The sequence below is a fragment of the Saccostrea cucullata genome, unplaced genomic scaffold (assembly GCF_032062105.1).
Source record: "Saccostrea cucullata isolate Sc308-1 unplaced genomic scaffold, CSIRO_AGI_Scuc_v1 ctg3308, whole genome shotgun sequence".
NCBI lineage: Eukaryota > Metazoa > Mollusca > Bivalvia > Ostreida > Ostreidae > Saccostrea > Saccostrea cuccullata.
The window spans coordinates 20,161-43,564 of record NW_026921161.1 but is presented as its reverse complement, the minus strand read 5'-3'; the positions used below and the strand labels follow the sequence as shown (position 1 = coordinate 43,564).

Genomic DNA, 23,404 nt, shown 5'->3' with positions numbered 1-23,404 from the left:
ATGAGGAAACGAAACAGGACACACCATAAAGCAAAGCATACAGACAATCCACTGCATTGGCAGACATACAGAGAACTCAGAAATACAGTTATTGATGAAATTCGAAAATCCCGTGAAAAATATAACAAGAAAATATCCTCAATGATTGATAAATCAATCCCCCCTGGAAAATGGTGGAGAATAGTCAAGTCAATATCAAAACTAAACAAAAATTATGAACCAATACCACCACTTAAATCTAAAGGTAAACTTATCTTCCATCCAGTTGAGAAAGCTACAGTCCTTAATAAATACTTTGCACAAGTTTCATCTATTACACATGAACCAGACATTCCCCTTCATGGTCCTGGTCCACCATTACAAAATACAGACACTTTATCTGAAATTTTTATCACTGAAAATGAAGTTTATGATCAATTATGTATCATTGACAGTAGTAAACCACCCGGTCCTGATGGTATTTCCCCAAGAATTTTGAAAGAAATAGCTAGCACAATTAAAACCCCTTTAACAAAACTCTTTAATAGATCACTAATTGAAAAAAAGTTGCCAGATATTTGGAAACTATCACAGATTACACCTGTTTTTAAAAATAAAGGTAGTGCTCAAGAAGTATCAAATTATAGACCAATATCCCTTACAAGTGTCTTATGTAAAATAATGGAAAAAATTTTGTTTAAACAATTGCATAATTTTATGAAAGATAATAATGTAATTTACAAATATCAGTCAGGATTTCAACCTGGAGACTCAACTGTGAACCAACTAGTAGAAATATACAACACTATAATTTCAAGTCTTGATAAAGGTAAAGATGTTAGATTTATTTTTTGTGATATCTCAAAAGCATTTGATAAAGTTTGGCATAAAGGTCTCTTATCTAAACTAAAAAAATATGGTATTAATGGCAACATATTAGGCTGGATTGAGAATTATTTGTGTGATAGACAACAAAAAGTTGTAATTGATGGCTTTTCATCAAACCATGAGACAGTAAATGCTGGTGTTCCCCAGGGTTCTGTTTTGGGACCTTTTCTCTTTCTCCTATACATAAATGATATTTGTGATGATTTAGCAAACAATATACGTCTTTTTGCTGATGACACCTCTTTATATGCTATTGTAGAAAAAGAAGCCACAAATGTAGCACAGTCAATTACTAGTGATTTAGACCTAATTGATAAATGGTCAAAAAAATGGCTTGTTGACTTTAATCCAAACAAAACTGTAAATGTTGATTTTACCCGCAAAAATATAAAATATCCGCCTATTACATTTGGTCATCATGGCCCATCCATTATTCAAAATGCATCTCATACCCACCTAGGATTACATTTTCAAAGTGATGCTACCTGGACTTCGCATATACAATTAATTCATGAAAAAGCTACAAAACGACTAAATATCCTCAGAATGCTTAAGTATAAGATGAAAAGAAAAACACTTATTAAGATATATTTTGCATTTATTAGACCTGTTTTAGAATATTCAGATGTTGTTTGGGACAATTGTTCTGAAAAAGATGCAAAACTTTTAGAAGATATCCAAGTTGAAGCTGGTAGAATTATTACTGGATTAAGATCAAATTCCTCTAGATCAAAATTGTATGATGAATTAGGGTGGGATCTTTTACAAACTAGGAGGAATATTCATAAATTGCTACTATTATATAAAATCATAAATGGCTATTCACCTAAATATTTAACGGACTTGATTGAACCTTTTCGTCCTACAAACCACCCCTATAATCTAAGAAATAATGATGCAGAATTCAAAATTCCTTCTATTAGAACTACATCATATATGGAAAGTTTCTTCCCATCAACTATTAAATTATGGAATGATTTGCCTGATTATATCAGAAATGCCCCTGGAATATCTTCATTTAAAAGTCTTTTAAATTCATATTATTGTAAAAAAGGTAAAGAAATTTATCATTTTGGAATAAGAAAGTACAATATAATACATTGCCAATTGCGAAATAATGCAAGTAATTTAAAGGCAGACTTATATAACCAATTTTTATCAGAAACACCAATGTGTGAATACTGTATTGACTCTATTGAAGATGCTCATCATTATTTTTTTGCTTGTCCAAAATATAACTCTCCAAGAAATGTACTTTTCCAAACAATTCAAAATATTATTGATTGTGATCAAACTCATGAACTTGATTTACTTTTGTATGGTAGTCCCAATCATGGACTAAATATTAATACTCAAATATTTGAAGCAGTACATGCTTTCATCGCAGCAACCAAACGTTTTATTTGAATTGTAATGTATGTTACTCATGCCAACACTTTATAACCGGTACATGTATTTCATTGTAAATTTTTTTTCTCTCTCTCTCTCTTTCTACTTTTTTTTCTCTTGTTTTTGTTCTTTTGTTTTTGCTACTATGTGTGTCTATTTATTTTTATATCTATATATTGTGTGTTCATTTTGACCTTGTAGGGAGAGGGCTAAAATAGGCTTTGCCTGCTGCCCAATCCCATTCACTTATGTGAATAAAATTTTGTATAAATAAAAAAAAAAGGTTATCCTTAAATTTTGCAATAATTTTTTTGGTTGTTTAATTAAAAACTTTAAAACATGATTGAATGAGTCAAATAAGCTTAGTGTTTTATTTTTTTCTTTGTGAAGATGTCAATAGATACAGGTTAAAAACACAGGTAGAAAACACCTACTCATGTCACGAATATACCTTTATTTTTGCCATCAAAAAGGGAATGAATAAACAAAAAAAATTGAATTAGACGATATTTTTACCCCCTACATCTATCCCTTTAAACATTCCATTATAAATACACTTAAACTACTTACACCTTACTTTTTTGATAACTGTGTTTAAAAATCCGATAAGCATGAAAATGACTCTAATAATTTGCTACTTTACACCACAAAAAAGGAGAAAATAATTTACTCTCACTAGGACCATGGGGTCTTTAAATTCATTTCCCATGAAATTTACGTTAATGCAGATCAGTCATAAATGTTGTCTAAGTAAAGTTTTCAAAATTAAGATGCGGAACTCGTGCCTTAATTTTCATTTGACGTAATGCGTGAATTATAAATCTAGATTTCTAAAAAGAAAATTGTTTTGTAAAATAAAATGAGTGCTCATATAGTTCTCTTCATTCTTGTTAATGTATTGGATATATTCTTATATGTATACGGTATGTTTTACAATTAAACGTCTAACAGCAATTCTAATAAATCAGTAAAAAATTCTCTGCAATGTCTTAAATGTTAATCAAAAATACATTCATCATTATCATCAACTTTTACCCCCGTATTAAACAATATACATTCAATTAATCTCATCCCCGTTTTTTTTTATGTAATAATGTCTTACTGTTTATTTTTTAAAGAATATATTATTAATTACAGTAAATATTACATGAAAATTAAAATAAATGGACAAATCTGTCTCATTCCTTACACTGCATGATAATGATTAAACAACATCCAACTTTATCTACCCTGTCCAATGCAATTATTTCAGGACAGCCAACAGTTATTCTAATAGGGAATGCCAGCGTTACACAGGGTGATCAAGCATATTTGAAATCTACCGTAATTCCTGAGATTAATATCACATCTGTTTTGTGGCAAAAAATATCAAAGGATGACGTCAGAAATATTTCAGTTGATCTGCCAAAATACGAGCAGAGTCAGCTGACTTCCGGTGGAACTATTGTACTCACGCTGAAAATAATCAACGTGAGTGCTAAAGACGAGGTTAATTACAGAGTTGTCGTAGAAAGTGATGGGAAATCTTTTGTAAGCAATCAACACGCACTGGACGTACACGAAGGTAGCTATTTAAGTACTATTACATATATTCATTTAGTTGAAAAAGTAAATAAATGTTGACAATCCATTATTAAAAAAAATGTTTATGAGTCGCCCGCCTGACGTAGTTGTTAGAACGTCTGCTCTAGGGTCGCGCAGTAAGGAGTTAGATCCTAACGTCGCGCGTTCCATTTCCTCTGTGGGGCGTGGAAACCGGTCTTTCGGATGAGACCGTATAAACCGAGTTCCCGGACATGTTTAGTAGAAAAAGATTTTTGTATTCGAAAACGGCTTAGGAATGAAAGAAGACTTCAATAATTTTGATGTTACTTAGTCTTTAATTTGTATTTTTAATTTGTATTTTTATTTGAGAGTTTTAACCAATTTTAGTGATTTGTGTAATTCATTGGAAATGTATTCTTGGTGGGTTTTTTTTTAAACTTCAAAAATACAATTATTACAAAACATCTTGTAAACAGATGCCTCAAACTGTGAACCTGGTAAATATGGAGATAATTGTGAGAAAGAATGCTCCGGAAACTGCGCCAATAACGCGATATGTGACCCTACATCCGGGTACTGTCCGGGGGACTGTACTGAAGGCTGGGAGGGAAAATTGTGTGACAAAGGTTTGTGAGATGAATATTTACTTTTGTCATTTGTAGAATGGCTGTAATCAACACAAAAATGAATCTCAGCAATACAGCTCATGAGCATTCAATGACCATTCTGTTAATTAACGGCGTAGGTTCACCCTGTGCTACTCAATTTGCTACTTAATTTTATATATATTATACATACATTGTAAATTGCTATTGTGGCATATATATGTAGACGAAATGAAATGATAATTCCCTCTAGACCTTTGCATTAGATTTTACATATTTAGAAAAAAATATTGTTTTAATCATATTGGAAAAGATTTAACTCCCACTAATTGTATTTGTAATCTCATTTCACACGGGTGCTTTGAAGTACTAGTATTACAGCGTATGAGTAAATTAATATCAATCATCTATGGCAAGCCCTTTTACTATTTATTCGTAAAATAATTTTTTCTTTGAAAATGAGAGATATCTCTCTAGCATAGAGAGATATCTCTTTAGCTTATGGAGATATCTCTTTAGCTTATAGAGATATCTCTTTGACTAATAGAGATATCTTTAGACTTCAGAGAGATATCTCTTTCAACAAAAGAGATATCTCTTTTTGAAAGAGAGATATCTCTTTTAGTAAGAGAAATATCTTTATAAGCTAGAGAGATATCCCCTTAAGCGAGGGAGATATCTCTTAAAGTTAGAGAGATATCTCTTTAACAAGTTTAAAAGAGATATCTCTCTTAATTAGAGAGATATCTCTTTAGATTTTCAAAAAGAGATATCTTTCTAAGCTAAAGAGATATCTCTTTTAATGAAAGAGATATCTCTTTTCCAGTCACCCTTAAAATAAAATAACTAATTCTCCCGTTAAAAACGAAAGCGAAACAGGAAGTGATGTCTGTTAAGTCGTTCGTTTTCTGGTTATTGAAAAGAAGAGGATAAAATGGACTGATTGATACAGGTAAACAACGTTTAATTGCTTTACTGTTTTAAGCGAAAGTAACAGGATTTCAAGATTGGTTCCATATTATGTTTATTTCATTTATTTAGCTCACAGGACAGCTGAGCCGGGGATCAATTAAAAATTCGAAATACATGTACCCAATTTCATCGATCACGGGAATACAGGGTTGATTACTACGTACATTAAACATTATCCTGATAGAATTAATGTTTTTTAAATTAATTAATACTCCAAAAATAACGTCCAACATTAGTGATTACTAAGTCTTCTTTCAAGTACACAGGGATGTATACACTGGCTACAGTTAATATTGAAGTTGAATATATATATTCAACTTCAATATTAACTGTAGCCAGTGTATGTACGATCAATATATTAACTGTAAAGCCTTATGACCCCCTTCCCAAACACAGGCACCTGAAGTATGGATAATACCCCCCCCCCCTTTTTTTAAAAATTTTTTTTTAATTAAATAAAAAAGGGAGGTATTATCAATACTTCAGGTGCCCGTGTTCCAAAATACTCTTACAATTATTAGAAAGACATTTTATTTTCTTAAAATAGGCATTAGAAATAGGAATTTTCTTATTTGTCTTAGCTAGAACAATCCCCAATTTATCCAATGGTGTCACCAAACAGGTCTGCACTGGGTCCATAAGACATTCATCATTCAATGGTAGAACATTTTATCTACATTTATCATTATATTTCACAGGGATCCAGGAGTTACTGAAACAAGAGGCCTATGGGCCACATCGCACACCTGAGAAGCTTTGACAATTCTGTTCTTTACCACATTTCCCCCTTGTTATACATAATGCATCCCCACCCTACCCCACTGATAATAATTTAGACATTTTGAAATCTACATTACCCATTGATCCTTCCATGGGCACATATGTTTCAGCTTTTTTGGCCCAGTGGTTCCTGAGAAGAAGATTTTCCTATATATTTCTATGTAAAACTTTGATTCCCTGTAATGGCCCCGCCCTTTTCCAGGGGGTCACGATTTGAACAATTTAGAATCTACACTATACCAGGATGCTTCCACATAAGTTTAAGCTTTTCTGGCTCAGTGGTTCTTGAGAAGAAGATTTTCAAAGATTTTTCCTATTTATTTCTATATAAAACTTTGAATCCCCATTGTGGCCCCGCCCTTCCCCCGGGGGTTACGATTTGAACAATTTAGAATCTAAACTATACCAGGATGCTTCCCTATAAGGTTCAGCTTTTCTTTCCCTGTGGTTCTTGAGAAGAAGATTTTCAAAGATTTTTCCTTTATATTTCTATATAAAACTTTATACCCCATTGTGGCCCCGCCCTTCCCTCGGGGGTCATTATTTGAACAATTTAGAATCTACACTATACCAGGATGCTTCCACATAAGTTTCAGCTTTTCTGGCCCAGTGGTTCTTGAGAAGTAGATTTTCAAAGATTTTTCTATATATTTCTATGTAAAACTTTGATACCCCATTGTGACCCGCCCTTCCCCCGGGGGTCACAATTTGAACAATTTAGAATCTACACTATACCAGGATGCTTCCACATAAGTTTCAGCTTTTCTAGCCCAGTGGTTCTTGAGAAGAAGATTTTCAAAGATTTTTCCTATATATTTCTATGTAAAAATTTGATACCCCATTGTGGCCCCGCCCTTCCCCCGGGGGTCACGATTTGAACAATTTAGAATCTACACTATACTAGGATGCTTCCACATAAGTTTCAGCTTTTCTGGCCCAGTGGTTCTTGAGAAGAAGATTTTTCCTATATATTTCCATGTAAAACTTTGATACCCCATTGTGACCCGCCCTTCCCCCGGGGGTCACAGTTTGAACAATTTAGAATCTACACTATAACAGGATGCTTCCGTATAAGTTTCAGCTATTCTTGCCCAGTGGTTCTTGAGAAGAAGATTTTCTAAGATTTTTCCTAAATATTTCTTTGTAAAACTTTGATTCCTTATTGTGGCCCCGCCCTTCCCCTGGGGGTCATGATTTGAACAATTTAGAATCTACACTACCCCAGGATGCTTTCACATAAGTTTCAGCTTTACTGGCTCAGTGGTTCTTGAGAAGAAGATTTTTTAATGACCCAACCTTATTTTTGTCTTTTCTTGATTATCTCCCCTTGCGGGGGGATATGTCCCTTCATTTTAACAGTGAATTAAAATTCCCCTTTACCCAAGGATGCTTTGTACCAAGTTTGGTCAAAATTGGCCCAGTGGTTCTTGAGAAGAAGTCGAAAATGTGAAAAGTTTACAGACGGACAGACAGACAGACGGACAAAATGTGATCAGAAAAGCTCACTTGAGCCTTCGGCTCAGGTGAGCTAAAAAGGGACAATGCTGTTAATGAGGCATATTCAATAATTCTTATACTCGTGAAGAGTGTGGCAACTCCCAAGTAGTTAATGATGGCACTCATTTTTAATCAGGTACAGGATAAATTTTTGGGCTGCACTTTTCTTTACTTTAATATTTCTTTACTTTAATATTTCAAACTTACTACCCCGGTAGTTAAGTATCAAGTCCACAAAAGCTCAAAAACCATGGTGAATCATTGGACACTAATGATAGTTAAATTTGTCATATGCTTTCTTATTAAATTATCAATTTGAAATTTGATTGGTAAAAATCATTTATTAACAAGTACAATTCTTCTACTGTGTGCCTGTCATTAAATCCCAACAATTGCAAATGCACATCGATAGGTTCTCCATAAAAATTGCTAACTGCGCAGAATGGTTGCACATTTTTTTTCAATGAACGACATTTTCTTAACATTGAATCCTTCAGTATAACAAGACAAATATTGTATGCTTATTTTAATACACTATAAATAAACTTAAGAACAAATTTAAGGATTGAAGTTTAATTTGTATATTTGGTAGTTACATGCGTAATTAGTTATATATATAAAGGATGTACACAAGCATTTTATAACATTGAAAATATTCAAGAAAGTATTCTCTTAATTTCTTGTAGATCCTCACTTCTAGGATGTTTTCCATGTTCTTGTGAAAAGTGTTTTACATGGCACCATTCAGCTACAAATACTTTGCCGGTGGAACTGTGACATCAATCAACTGCTCATGCCACTGCTAATTGGCAGAATTTCCTTTGGGACAAGCAAACTGTTTCAAATATTTCACACCTGCAAGTTAGTACTTATGAAATTTTGTATGAAGGAAGCTAAAAGCTATGAGTGCTGAAAATACAAGCCAGATGAAGTACAAAAGTGTTGATGTTAGTCATTTAGAATTTTTAATTCTTTGCAGGTAGTGATGAGTGTACTGGAAGTTTTTTCGGGATCTTGTCTGACATCATAGGTACAACTGATCACTGTGCTTTCTTGGTTATATAAGCAGGCTTATTGTTAAAGCGGTGACTTATGTAGCTTCAAATGATGCTTGACTGTTTAAGTGTTTTTCTTCGATTTATAAGTAAACCTTGATTGATCTCTGATGCAGTAATATAGAGCCATGTCCATTCTTTAATATTCCATCATCCCACTGTCACAAAGTACTGAAATAAAAATGATTTTGATTTAAAAAAATTTTTGGTTTTTATATGTAACATAAAATTCTACAGAAATTCAAATATTAAAACTACTTCAAAACAAGATGTGTTTGTGAAACACTATGCACCAGGCGGCAACAAATTCAAACAAGTTTTTTTAAGCATAAAGGTCACAGTCAAGGTCACAAGGTCATTGGCCTTGGTGTCATTTGAAAGAGCTTAATTAGTGGAGTATGCAAATCAAATATGAAGTCTCGATCTTTAATAGTACAAAAGGTATGGTGAAAGTTCAAAATGGTATTTATAGCATTAAAGTCACAGTAAAGGTCAAAAGTTCACTGGCCTTGGTGTCATTTGAAAGAGCAGAACTAATGTAGAAGGCATTCCAAATATGATTACTCTATCTTTAATGTATCAAAAGTAGACGAAAGTTAAATAAAAAAGCTATTTTTAGCATATAGGTCACAGTCAAGGTCACAAGGTCATTGACCTTGGTGTCTTTTGAAAGAATTTAATTAGTGGAGTAGGCATATTAAATAAGTCTGTATCTCTCATGGTTCAAAAGTTATGGTGGAGGTTAAAGTTGACAAAAGACAAATAGACATAGAAACAGGATATAAACAATAGACAATAATTCACTTATTTTATGATTGTGTATATTAATGTGACTGAATTTTGGAATCAATTTTTACAATGGTTTAGTGTCATTGAAAAAGATTACAAAATATCCAAAAGAACTGTTTTACTTGTTAATATAGAAGGAAGTTGTTTAGAAAATTTTCTTTTATTAGTTGCAAAAAATTTTATTTACTATTCAAGATCACAAGATAGTAAGCCATTATTTATTGATGCAGTAAAGTTATTTAAGTATTACAGAAACATAGAAAATTGTGAAAAAGTTTTTCAATGTGAGGTTTTTGGATAAATTGTATGTTTAACTGTCATATGTTTACATATATGTACATTTATTATGCCCCCACCCCCCCTTTGAAGAAAGGAGAGCATATTGCTTTGCTGCTGTCTGTCAGTCCATTTAGTTTCCATTCATTTTCTTCACAACCATTGCACTGAAATGAAATTTGGTATACAGCCTTACAGGTATATCAGATGAATATCTAGGTCAAGTTCTGTTTTGGGTATGATTATGGCGCCATTTTTGACAGAGTTATACCCCTTGGATTTAGAACAAGAGGCCCACGGGCCTTATAGGTCACCTGAGCATTCTGCAACAACTTTCCAGTTATTGAATTTGATTCATGTTTTAAGCCAGATGCTATATGGCATTCACAATTTTGAAAGAGGCACCATTGATCATCATAACAATACACTTAGCAGTTGCTTAGCTTGGTTTATTGATTTAAATATGCCCAATAATAAGTTCATAGGATCTTCATGAACGTTTCATGAACATTTCATGAATAAAATTCATGAAAAATTCAAGGAAATTCATGAATTATTCATAATCACCTCGCAAGGGTACTGATACCCATACGCAAGGTAGGGGAAAAAAATGCATTCCAACTAATCAGTAATATTCAGCAATAATCAGTAATGCCCCTAACACTGTGAAATAAACCCCTGACCCTAGGTCCACACATAGCACAAATTTTAAAAAGGCACCGTTAAAATTGTCTATCAAAAAATAAATAAATGTTTTATAAATACAAAGGAGCAGATTTCAAACAATTAATTCATTTTCAGTATATAAGTAGAGCCCCACCCCCACCCCTGAGGCCTTGAAATTCAAAACTTTGCAAGATTAGGGCCCTTGCTCATCATAACTATTTAGGTAGTTCATCTGCTTCATACCCAGAGACAGAAAAGAAAATTTTCAAAGATTTAATGTATATTCACTATATAATCAATAGAGCCCCCCCCCCAGAACCCCTGACCCTGGGACCATAAAATTCACAATTTTGGTAGAGGCACTCTTGCTCATCATAACTATGTACTTAGTTAGTTTATTTAATACCTAGGAGCAGAGAAGAAGATTTCAAAAAAATCATGTATTTTTACTATATAATCAATACAGCCCCGCCCTAACACCAGAACCCCTGACCCTGGGACCATAAAATCCCCATTTTTTGTAGAGGCACTCTTGCTCATCTTAACTATGCACTTTGTTAGTTTATTTAATATCTAGGAGCAGAGAAGAAGATTTTCAAAGAATTCATGTATTTTTACAATATAATCTATAGAGCCCCCCCCCCCCAACACCAGAAGCCTTGACCCAGGGACCATAAAATTATTCACAATTTTTGTAGAGGCACTCTTGCTCATCATAACTATGCACTTAGTTAGTTTATTTAATACCTAGGAGCATAGAAGAAGATTTTCAAAGAATTCGTGTATTTTCACTATATAATCAATAGAGCCCCCCCCTAACACCAGAACTCTTTGCCCTGGGGCCATAAAATTCACAATTTTGGTAGAGGCACTCATGCTAATCATAACTATGCACTTAGTTAATTTATTTATAAATATCTATGAGCAGAGAAGAAGATTTTCAAAGAATTCATGAATTTTTACTATATAATCTATAGAGCCCCCCCCCACCAGAACCCTTGACCCTGGGGCCATAAAATTCACAATTTTGATAGAGGCACTCATGCTCATCATAACTATGCACTTAGTTAATTTATTTAATATCTAGGAGCAGAGAAGAAGATTTTCAAAGAATTCATGTATTTTTACTATATAATCTATAAAGCCCCCCCCCCCCTTTACCAGAACCCCTGACCCTGGGACCATAAAATTCACAACTTTGTTAGAGGCACTCTTGCTCATCATAACTATGCACTTAGTTAGTTTATTTAATACCCAGGGGCAGAGAAGAAGATTTTCAAAGAAATCATGTATTTTCACTGTATATAATCAATAGAGCCCTGCCCTAACACCAGAACCCCTGACCCTGGGGCCATAAAATTCACAATTTTGGTAGAAGCACTCTTGCTCATCATAACTAACTACTTAGATGGTTTATTTAATACCCAGGAGCAGAGAAGAAGATTTTCAAAGAAATAATGCATTATCACTACCTACTTATTTAGCCCTGCCCTAGCACTAGAACCCCTGACCCCAGGGCCATGAATTTCACAATTTTGGTAGAGGACTCAATGCTTATTACAATCATGCAAACAGTTTGACTGCTTGATGTCCAGGAGTAAAGAAGAAGATTTTTAAAGATAGCATTAATTGTAGTGGTTTTGGCCCCACCCCTCAGGCCCCAGGGGGGCAGGGATCATGAAATTCACAATTTTTGTTCCCCTTCACCCATAGATGCTTTGTGCCAAATTTGGTTGAAATTGGTTCAGTGGTTGCAGAGAAGAAGCTGAAAATGTTCAAAAGTTTACGAACGACGAACGACGACGGACGAAAACAGATAGCAATAGGTCACCTGAGTTTACTCAGGTGACCTAAAAATTCAAATTATTTGCAGTTTCCGTTCATTTCCTTTGCAGAGGTTGCACATAGTGAAATGCAATTTAGTATACAGATTTATCAGATGAATATCTAGGTCAGGTTCTCTTTTGGGTATGCTTGCACCATTTTTGACAGAGTTATGCCTTTTTGGACTTAGATAAAAAATTCCAATGTGGGGGGAGGGGGCATAAGTATTTTACAAACATCTCATTATTTTCAAGTTTAGAAAGTGCACTGTGTGAGTGTGTGCAATTGTGGTGGTGAGTGGGTGAAAATTGTCTTGTGTTTGTACAGTGTATATATGGATATGGAAAATGCTTCAAAATAAAGCATTAAAAAAAGTTTTGGAAAGTATGGCAATCATATACCAGTACTCAGAAATGCTAAATAAAAGGCTTTGTAGAAGAAAAAAAATAATTAAAACCAGGGTTCGACACTAACATTTTTAGCCTTTGGTCCGGCCGGACTAGTGTCTCTTTACTTTTACTAGTCCGCAGGAAATTTTATGAGTCCGTCAATAATATAAATAAACAAGAGGCCCAAGGGCCACAGCGCTCACCTGAGCACATCGGGCTTGAATTTACTCCCCCCCCCTTCCAGGCGTTCATCATTTGAACAAACTAGAATCTACACTACCTGAGGATGATTCCATATAAATACCCCGGGTATCACTAATCATAGCTTTGAAGTACTTGAAAAGAAGATTTTAAAAGGTTTCCCTATATATCCCTATGTAAAACTTGGGTCGGCCATTTTGGCCCCACCCTATCCCCAGGGCCGGGGGGTCATGATTTGAACAAACTTGAATCTACACTACCTGAGGATGATTTCACATGAGTTTCATCTTTCCTGTCCTAGTGGTTCTTGAGAAGAAGATTTTTAAAGATTTTTCTTATATATTCCTATGTAAAACTTGGGTAGGCCATTTTGGCCCCATCCTTGTCCCGGGGGTCATGATTTGAACAAACTTGAATCTACACTGCCTGAGGATGCTTCCACATGAGTTTCATCTTTCCTGGCCCAGTGGTTCTGGAGAAGAAGATTTTAAAAGATTTTTCCTATATATTCCTATGTAAAACTTGGGTCGGCCATTTTGGCCCCACCTTTGCCCGGGGGTCATGATTTGTACAAACTTGAATCTATACTACCTGAGGATGCTTCCACTTGAGTTTCATCTTTCCTAGCCCAGTGGTTCTGGAGAAGAAGATTTTTAAAGATTTTTCCTATATATTCCTATGTAAAACTTGGGTCGGCCATTTTGGCCCCACCCTTGCCCTGGGGGTCATGATTTGAACAAACTTGAATCTACACTACCTGAGGATGATTCCACATGAGTTTCATCTTTCCTGGCCCAGCGGTTCTGGAGAAGAAGATTTTTTAAAAATGCCATTAATTTTTAACAAATTCATGATTATCTTCCCTTGGAAAAGGGCGTGGCCCTTCATTTGAAGAAACTTGAATCCCCTTCACCCAAGGATACTTTGTGCCAAGTTTGGTTGAAATTGGCCCAGTGGTTCTTGAGAAAAAGATAAAAATGTGAAAAGTTTACGACGACAACAACGACAACAACAACGACCGACGACAGACAACGGACAAATTTTGATCAGAAAAGCTCACTTGAGCCTTCGGCTCAGGTGAGCTAATAAGTAGAATTAACATTGCTATGTACTTTTTATACTTTTTTGGAAATAAACAAAACATTTACAAGAAATGTTTTATACCAAGATTTGTTGAAAATTTCGCTCGCAATCAGGAATTCGAACTACGATCGTATTCCCGATTGCATTCGTTTTTCTCTATACATGATTATATCATGCAAACATCCGACATCTTTCTTTATGTGTCATACTAAATCATGATCGCTAAAATGTTTAATTTCATATCATCGAGTCCTAAAATTAAGCTCCAAATTGACTCAGAATTAGGTAACTTCCCGCCAAGAAGCTGGAAAGCTAAAATTAAACACAGGTTTTTCCAGTGAAAGTTGTTGAGAATTGAACATCAATAAATTCGACTCTTTTTCCCCAGAAAAATTCATTAGTCCGTTCGGACTAATTAGACACAAATTTTATTAGTCCGAAAGAAAATGTATTAGTCTGAGACTAGCGGACTAACGTTAAAGTCGAACCCTGTAAAACTACCAATCAAATAAGTATTAAGATGTAAATCTTTTAAGATGAAGGTTTTCCTTTGTCAGATTCTTTGCTTATAGGGACACTTACCTTTAATAATGTCATGACAGGTGAGGCACATGACTGGTCTTCATGCTGGATCAGTTCTTAGTTAAAACCATCCAGTATTGTCCTAAGATTGCCAGATGTACAGACAAAACCTGTAATTTAGCAAACTTCTGTAACATGCCATTTGAATTATTACATAGGCCATACTTGTATGTGCAACTGATAATAATGTAGGACTAAGGTGCCTGACAAATAATGAGTTATAAATCTTACAAATATCCATTTATTTGATACAAATCTTAACTTTCTTCATTAAATTTTATCAATGATTTTACAAGAAAATCAGAATAAAAATTGTCCTTTTTATACATAAAAAATATTTTCATTTAAATTTTTTTTATTTAAAAATATTTGTTGCATTTTCATATTTAGGGAACCCTTCCTAGGCCAACAATAAAAAAATGATTTGTTTGATGTACTCTGACCGACCTGTTAAAATAGCCCCTACCCATTTGCATTCATTTTTTGGGGGCACTTAAAATTTTTTAACACCCCCCCCTTAATTTCCATAGATGTTTTAAAGAAAAGGTATCATATATTTTTAGGATGCTTTTTAATTTATTAATACAAAGTCTTTCTAACTAAATGAAAACATTAACAGATTTCTGAGTCTGTGGTTTTAAATATGACAGTTATCAATTTATTCAATGCTGTAAGGCATAAAAAAAAACTAGAAATATGTCCACAGGACAGGAATGCCCGCCGAGGGTATATTAGTCATGCAAAATGAAAATTCGTATGAAATTTGATCAGGATATCTTGAAAAATGTTACAGTTGAATTGCTTACATCATTATGTATCAGCATATGAAGTTTGACACTAATTTCAGAGATGTGAGGTCAAGGTCAAATAAAAGGTCAAGATCATGTTGATGCAGTTGAATTGCTTACATCAGATTGTATCACCATATGAAGTTTGACACTAACTTAGGAAAACTGAGGTCAAGGTCAAAAGAAAGGCCAAGGTCAAAAAATGTTTGTTTCAGTTGAAAAGCTCTTATCAGTATGGTGAGTTTGATACAGTAAATCTCGTTTAGTACGAACACAAATATTGTGAATTCATGGGTATAGCGAAGTCATTTTGGATTCCCATCTATAAAATTTCAATGAATTTCTTATACAATTATAATGAATTATTGATATAGCGAAGTAATTTCATAGGTCCCAGCAACTTCGTTATAACCGAGTTTTGCTGTAATACCATCTTGAATGGTATGTTTAAAACTGAGTTAAACACTAATTTAAGAAAAGTGAGGTCAAGGTCAAAGGAAAAGTCACGGTCAAAAAATGTTGATGCAGTTGCATAGCTCTTATCAATATTTATCAGCAAAGTTTGATGAAATATCCTGTATAGTTTCTTTGAAACTGGGCTTTGAACTGAGCTAAACGCAAAGTTTGACGCATGGACAGAAAGACGGAAGACAGACATGACAAACACTATATGCCCTAGTGATGGGGAATCGGAAAAAAATCAGAATCGATTATCGGTAATAATCGGCTGGGCATAATCGATTAATAATCGATTATAATCGAAATTTTGAACTTTAATGAAATTAATATAGAAAAGTTAAAACTTATTCAGATTTCTGTCAGACTTTTCCAAAAAAACATTTACTTACATAAAATATTCAAAAATAATAACTGAAATTTCTTTTTTTAAAAGTGGAAAATAATATTTTGTTTACTTTAAAACAATATAGGACTATTGAAACAGAATGGGAATTTATTATTATTTTTTTTACAAAGTCCATGCAATGGGTATTTTACTGATATTAGTCCCACCTTTCATTTAATACATGTATCTATTTCTTAAAATTAGTTTTAATTAGTTAAAGTTGCAAGTTTTGAAAGTAATTATCCAGAAGTTAGACTTGTATTTATGATTATAATTACGTTTAAAGATTGACTAGACTAATTATGTTTTCCTTTGTATAGTAAAACATTGCAATATTACCGTTTCCTGGTATTAGTCTAACCCCATATTTAATCATGGCGGTAAAAGTATCAACAAGGTACGAAATCCTTCCATGTTTTCAACATTCATCACTACTTTTATGCTCTTTGCACTTGGATTTGGGAATAAAATTAAAGTATGACAATTTTATTTTTTGTTAGCGATGTCGGCGACATTTATTTTATAATCGATTAGTAGCATCGAAGAGCTTCTAACGACCGACAATCGATTGTCGGCGACAATCGTTCCATCACTAATATGCCCAGGCCATAATCATGGTGGGGCATGAAAAAACTACCGGTGCCTACCAACCTACCTACCAACCTTGATAAAAGTGGGTAGAAGTACATCAAACAAATATATCTTTAAAGCTGGCCAGTTGTTGACTAGTATATTAGTCATTTTGATATGCTATGTCTTATAAAAAATAAATTTTATATTTGTCTTAGAACTTATTTTGTTGCATCAATTTCATACCTGTATTTGATTTGCATTGTTTTGGATGCTGATAATTCAAAGTCAGTAAAGTCTTAGGTGCTGCTGACTTTGGATCTCTTAGGAACTGCATCTTTTATCTGTGTTACTGGCTCTCTTGTACCTCTGCTATAAAATAAGTTTTAGTGTATACAGTTGTGTTTTATCAGTGAATAAATAGAACAGACAGATTGATTGTTTATTGTTTATCGTTCCTCTCAAGAATTTTTCACTCATATGGAAACGACAGTGGAGATCGAGCTGCAAATTTTGTCCTAATGACCTATACTCAGCACTCAGGGCCATTGACTGATTGAGCAGGAAGTGATCTTTTTTTGTGCCAACACCTGACCTACTGCAACAAGGGGCCACAGTTATACTGTATCATCCCAAGGACAGGTCTCTACATATAATTCCCACAGTGGGATTCAAACTCATGATGTAAGGATCAACACCTTATTTCGCGACTCTACTAGAGCAGACACTCTAACCACTGTGCCATGCAGGCGAATTTGAACAGATAGAAAAATTTACCAAAATCCATAAACCATGTTCTATAAACAGGAAACATACTCTCTAAAGTGAGAAATATGGTCATCTAAATTTTATTTTATGCAGAGAGATGGCAAAATATTAATCCGAGATTCCTCTGACTCTAACCCTTTTATATTGTGACTTGTGCTGGGGAGATATCCCCCGCCATGAATATGACCAGGGCATAAAGTGTTTCTCATGTCTGTCTTCTGTCTCCCCCGCACAAGTCACAATATAAAAAGCGGGGGTTAGAGTCAGAGGAATCTCGCATTAGCAAAATATATGAACATCTTATCCTTGTGAAATAGATCTAAATTTCTACAAACATTTAATGCTCAAAAAAATAATCCACTGATACAAAGCAGGTTAAAATTTACTGAAAAAAAAGTATATTAAAAAATTACCCAAACAAAAGTGATGCAGCCACAATATCATAAATATGACGTTGGTACCCATCAATGACAAAACTCCTCCTCTATAATCAGCTGATAAATAACATCTCGGATTCAAGAGAAATCTGTTAAAAAATTAAGGCAAAAAATAATTTCAAAACTATTTCATTCGGTTAAGAATAAAACACTTCATTTTCCCTCAAAATAAACAAGAAACGGATGACACTCTCTGATTTGTTTACCTGTATTTCGATCGAAATATTCCTGGTGGACGCTCGCACCCAATTTCTTATGACATGAAATTCATACATCGTAAGTCGGACAACCCTTCGGCTTTGTTAAACTATTTAATTTCCCCCTGAAAGCTGTGTGTAAACCAGAAACATGCTGAACTCAAATACACATTCACCATCACGGTCACCATGTGCGAGGAAGTTAAATTTATCGTAAAATCTCGCGAGTCACGTGACGAGACTTACAGACTCTGGACCGAATTTTCTCAGCTTTTGAAATAATGAATAAAAAGTTCACTTCCGGTAAAGGGAGAAGTCATTACAAATGGAATTTAAATAAACATAATGAAGAGAGATATCTCTTTGCAATAAAGAGATATCTCTCTTTGCTTCAGAGATATCTCTTTTAGACCCTTTTGAAAGATATCTCTTTCACTTCGAGAGATATCTCTTTAGATAAACTTACAGAGATATCTCTTTTACTTTTGGAGATATCTCTTTAACTTGGAAAGATATCTCTCTCAGTGAAAGAGATATCTCTCTAAGTGAAAGAGATATCTCTCTAGTTGAAAGAGATATCTCTCTAACGATCAGAGATATCTCTTTAACGTTCAGAGATATCTCTTATCACGAAAGAGATATCTCTTAAGGAGAAAGAGATATCTCTCAAAGAAAAAGAGATATCTCTCTACGAATAAGAGATATCTCTCTAACTTTAAGAGATATCTCTTTCTTATAGAGATATCTCTCAAGAATAAGAGATATCTCTTTAAGTTGAGAGATATCTCTTATTTTTAAGAGATATCTCTCTAAAATGAGAGATATCTCTGTAATTTTCAGATAAAATTTATTTTCCGAATAAATAGTAAAAGGGCTTGCCATAATCATCTCAAATATAAGAATTAATTTTTAAAACAAAGAATACTGAAATTATCTATTTTTTTTTTTTACAAACAATGTGGCTAAAATATGATTTAAAATAAGAATTCCATTGTTATATTCTTATTTATGACACTCTGAATCGATATTTAAATAAATCAATGAGTATGTAAATGGCTTGATTTAACAATGTCTAAAAAGACATTCTGAAGTAGTGGACTTTTTTTTGTCCAATGCTCTCACCCCTTTGTCTCATTGGCTATTACAGAGTGTAAGGCGGGGTTTTACGGCGTTAATTGTCGGAAGACCTGCAGTGGTAATTGTTTGGATAGAGAGCCTTGTGGAAGATTCCGAGGACATTGCAGAAACGGGTGTACTGATGGGTGGTCAGGAAATCTCTGTGATTACGGTCAGTTATAGACTAAACAGCAGTGAGTACAGTTAGTTACATAAGGCGGCAGAAAACAGGTTCCCTTTCAAAGGGTTCCGGGGTATAGGTAGCAGAGGGTTCGGTTGACAGTTGGTAATATTTGACTGTCAAGAGAATGATATTGTTATGTTACTGTAAAGGGAATAGGCGTTTGTTCTGATTAAGTTATATTATGAAGGATATAGCTTAGTTAACGTTAGATAGCTTAGGATATCACGAGATCACGGTGATTGATGTGGTTACAAAAGAAATTACAAATTTTTAACATAAGATATTGTTATTTATCTCATACGTGTAGGTTATTTATCCATGGGTAGATTATTAATAGCACTTTCGGTTTTGACACGATTCTTCGCGTCAAGATGTTTTATTGAAACTTCTATTTGTAAACATTCTTGCCCTTATAAAATGGTGACCTTATAAAATGAATGATAAAAAGCAATAATATCGGTAAAAGCAAGAAAAGGTCTCATATATGTTTACGAAGTGTCTTATTTAATTAAGGTAACTGTATTGGCTACTTGAAGACGGATATTAAACACCCCCCTCCCCTTGAAATCGTTCTCGGAGAAGTAAACCTTAGCAGTTAAGTTCTTGCTAAAAGAGTCATTCAACAATGCTTTCTTATATCATACTACGTATGCCTACCTAGTAATTTAGGTGTAACTTACCATGGATTAACCATGAATCTACAAGCAGTCTTGCCTAGTACTGCCACCGTACAAAGAGTTAAATTTCACGATCCCTTGGGCCTTACAACTTTCAGTCAGAAGTTCGCTTGATGTAAAGCTCGAGCAATTGTCACATAATGCTTTCAAAAACACAGACAGAAAAAAGATATAAATTCTGAATATGATCTACCTTCTTTTGGGGCATGTCAACATCAACAGTGCTATGGCTTTAAGTTATACCTCATCAATTTGAATTAGAAATCATTCATGTAGTTTGGCAGGGGAAGTCTCAAAGTATTGTTTAAACGAAAGTCGTATGAGATAAATAGAACATCTATATATAATTGTGTGATTTGTGTTCGCTTTATCCAACTCGTTACAACAATGTATATACGCGGATAAAGCCAATTTCAAATCACACAATATAATTATATATACTCAATATATATTGAATGTTTTCAAGGCACATTTCTCTACATGATTAAAGAGAGTAACTTGACGGTTGTATTGCGATCATTAATAGAATAATCACATTTTGAAAGAAAAGTTATCCACATGAAAAACCACAACAAATTATACATGTCAGTATTTTTTATATTATTACCTTTCTAGCTGTACCACCCTCACCGACGAATACACCACAGACAACTGGATCAGAACTCCCCTCCTATGTCCTGTATGTAGCCCTTACTGTTACTTCAGTCATCATACTGGGGGCTGGTGTTTCTGTCCTGGTTTACTGGTAGGTTTGATTTTAACTTACAAAAGCTCTCCATAAAACAAAATGTGGCATCTATATTGAAAAGTCCCTACATAGTTAAGAGGCTGAGACACTTTTTGCTTAACGTTTTTAGAAGGTAACCTTTGAATGAAAATTTGAAGATTTAAAAACAATATTTTTTTAAAAACAAATTAATGATTATATCATACTTTTGACCGAATACATATAAAACATAATCAAAATCAATATATTTTCAGGTGCAAACATTCCAGAGCATGAACAAACATTATTCAAATGTTGCATTCATGACTTTAATATGTTCATAACATTCAAATTTTATTTAAACATTGAACAATATATAGCACCTGTTTTTTTTTCTTAAAGATGAAAATTACTATCACTATAATTATGTTTTTAGTGTGAGGAAAAAAACAAGGAAGAAGACGCTCATCAACGAATTGGGACAAAAATGAACGCAACGAAAACGACAAGATATTCAATATCGATAACGAAATATATGATTCAATATATGAAGAACCAATAGAACAGGAGAGCGAGCGGCCGCCATCTTATCGCTCTGTAGACCATGCATATGAAGAGATGAAACCAGACCCAGTCAATGAATATATAGAGATCACTGAATGAATATTACACATGCTACAAGGGGTTGGGGGAGTAAAAAATGCCATTTTGTATTACTTGCAATTGTATCTATATTAATCTAGTGTTTGATTTAAATAAATATTTTTGTAATAAAAATGTTGATTTTTAACGGCTTCGTTGTTTTTATTTTTATAATTACCATTGCTTCTCATCACAATCCCTGATAAATTTCATGTTCCATTAAAATATGCATAATTAATCAAAGTAGTCTCATTCAGAGTTCGACTTGTCCATCATCAACTTTTAGTAAATCTAAGTATACCACTAGTAAACCCTTCCACCTTTCGACGTCCTTCAAAATTCATCAAACATTGAATATTTCGTAGATAATGCTTAGGATGTTAGCTAAAGCATAATAATATCCTTGATAATTTATCGATTTGAAGCATCGTTTGGATGTTAAAAATCAGTTTCACTCGTTATTTTTAGGAATAAATATAGTCAATAACCAATCACCAGTTAAGAAAGTATAGATTTGAAAATCTTTCAAAGGTATGAAGGGGGTTCCATCAAATGGTCTATCAACCTCAATTTTATCGAACGCAAACATTAAAACAGTAGGAAAGGGGAAATTCGGAATAATTCTACAACATATAATTTTGTTAAAAATCTAAACTAGAACAATATGCAAGTGGCATTTTGTCAGTATTAGTGACTATTTTGATTATATGGCTACCCGAAACAACAGGGAAAGAACTACCTAACACACTAAAAGAGGTTAACGAACTTTATATCTCCAAAAAAAGATGATCTGACAAATCTTGACTGACTTATAAACTTAAGGTAGATCGCGGGTTTGCTGACGTCACAATAGGATTTGACGTAAAAAGCTTACCGCGTTCAAATAAGCAAGCAAAATATATCTTCAGCAGTGCTAAAAGAGAAATATATATTAAAGGTTGTTTGGTGTGTTTAAATATTTATTGTATGTAATTGAGAATAATTGATGTTTTGATCAAGGTTGTCTTTTATATTGTAAGTAGTTTTTAACACTGATATCTATTGTGTGTACACACATTTCTAAAATATCATTGCCTAATTGTTGATAATATTGTCTGAGCCAAGTACAGGTAAAAGATTGTCAAGACAAGAAAGAAAGGACAGTATATGGTACGTCAATATGCTTTGTAGCAACCTCTAATGATAAAACGCCGCTTAATGATACAAATAGCATTAAGCGTTGCAATTGCAACGTTTAATGCCATAAATTATTGCATTAATAGCTGACATCACCAACCGCTAATGCTAAATTGCCGCTTAAAGACAGAATTATATCATTAAGCGTCACAAATGCAGTGCAACACCGACGCTTAATGAAACAAGCAAATATCGACATATTCGACGCTTAATGATACACACTTGTGTATCATTAAGCGTTGCAGTTGCAACCCTTAATGATATAAAATTTAGAAATCGCTTGTAATATCTAAGAGAAACACACATCCACCTTTCCTGAATAATAAGATATCACTTGTCAACATATTTATATATGCCCTTGTGCTATATAAATGGTAATTATAGAAGTTTTACTGTGTTTTCTATCTAGTCAAGGGAACATCTTTAAGCCTCGGATGTTTAAGAGACAAACAGTCAGATAGCTGGAAGAAAGAGAAACAAAGAAAGGGATAAATGAAATGATATTCAAATCCTTTAAAAGAACCATTTTTTTACTGAAAATACAGAAGCAAACAAGCAAATAAATTCCTTTTAATTTGATACAATGATTTGAATAGTCAAACTGAAATATATATATCATATTTGAATATTTTTATCGAAACTTTGTATTTTAGATTTGATACAGCTTAACACATACCACTGTTAACGTTTCAGATATACGTATCGAGATTTTCACTAAAGTATTTTTAATCTGCTTCGTTTCTCCAAATTCCGAAAAAGAGAGACATCAATACTGACAA

At 33.6% G+C, this 23,404-nt stretch overlaps 1 protein-coding gene and 2 long non-coding RNA genes across 5 annotated transcripts; 2 read left to right on the top strand and 1 right to left on the bottom strand.

Annotated features, from left to right (window-relative positions):
* On the top strand, positions 1 to 21,298 carry LOC134259306 (uncharacterized). Its single transcript, XM_062741903.1, has 6 exons — positions 1 to 457; positions 3,509 to 3,820; positions 4,278 to 4,427; positions 19,272 to 19,412; positions 20,717 to 20,846; positions 21,244 to 21,298. Exons 1-6 carry the CDS (start codon positions 1 to 3, stop codon positions 21,296 to 21,298), a joined length of 1,245 nt encoding a protein of 414 aa, XP_062597887.1.
* LOC134259312 (uncharacterized) lies at positions 7,689 to 8,912 on the top strand. 2 transcript variants are annotated; one of them, XR_009990327.1, is made up of 3 exons: positions 7,689 to 7,791; positions 8,342 to 8,516; positions 8,635 to 8,912. It is a non-coding gene; the product is annotated as an uncharacterized LOC134259312 (long non-coding RNA). The 2 variants fall into 2 exon arrangements; XR_009990326.1 differs by lacking the exon at positions 7,689 to 7,791 and having other exon boundaries at positions 8,332 to 8,516.
* LOC134259311 (uncharacterized) lies at positions 8,750 to 18,300 on the bottom strand. 2 transcript variants are annotated; one of them, XR_009990324.1, is made up of 5 exons: positions 18,134 to 18,300; positions 17,904 to 18,016; positions 16,969 to 17,094; positions 14,521 to 14,630; positions 8,750 to 8,881 (listed from the first exon to the last, which is right to left on the bottom strand). It is a non-coding gene; the product is annotated as an uncharacterized LOC134259311 (long non-coding RNA). The 2 variants fall into 2 exon arrangements; XR_009990325.1 differs by having other exon boundaries at positions 16,969 to 17,091.
* Positions 21,299 to 23,404: the final 2,106 nt, after the last annotated feature.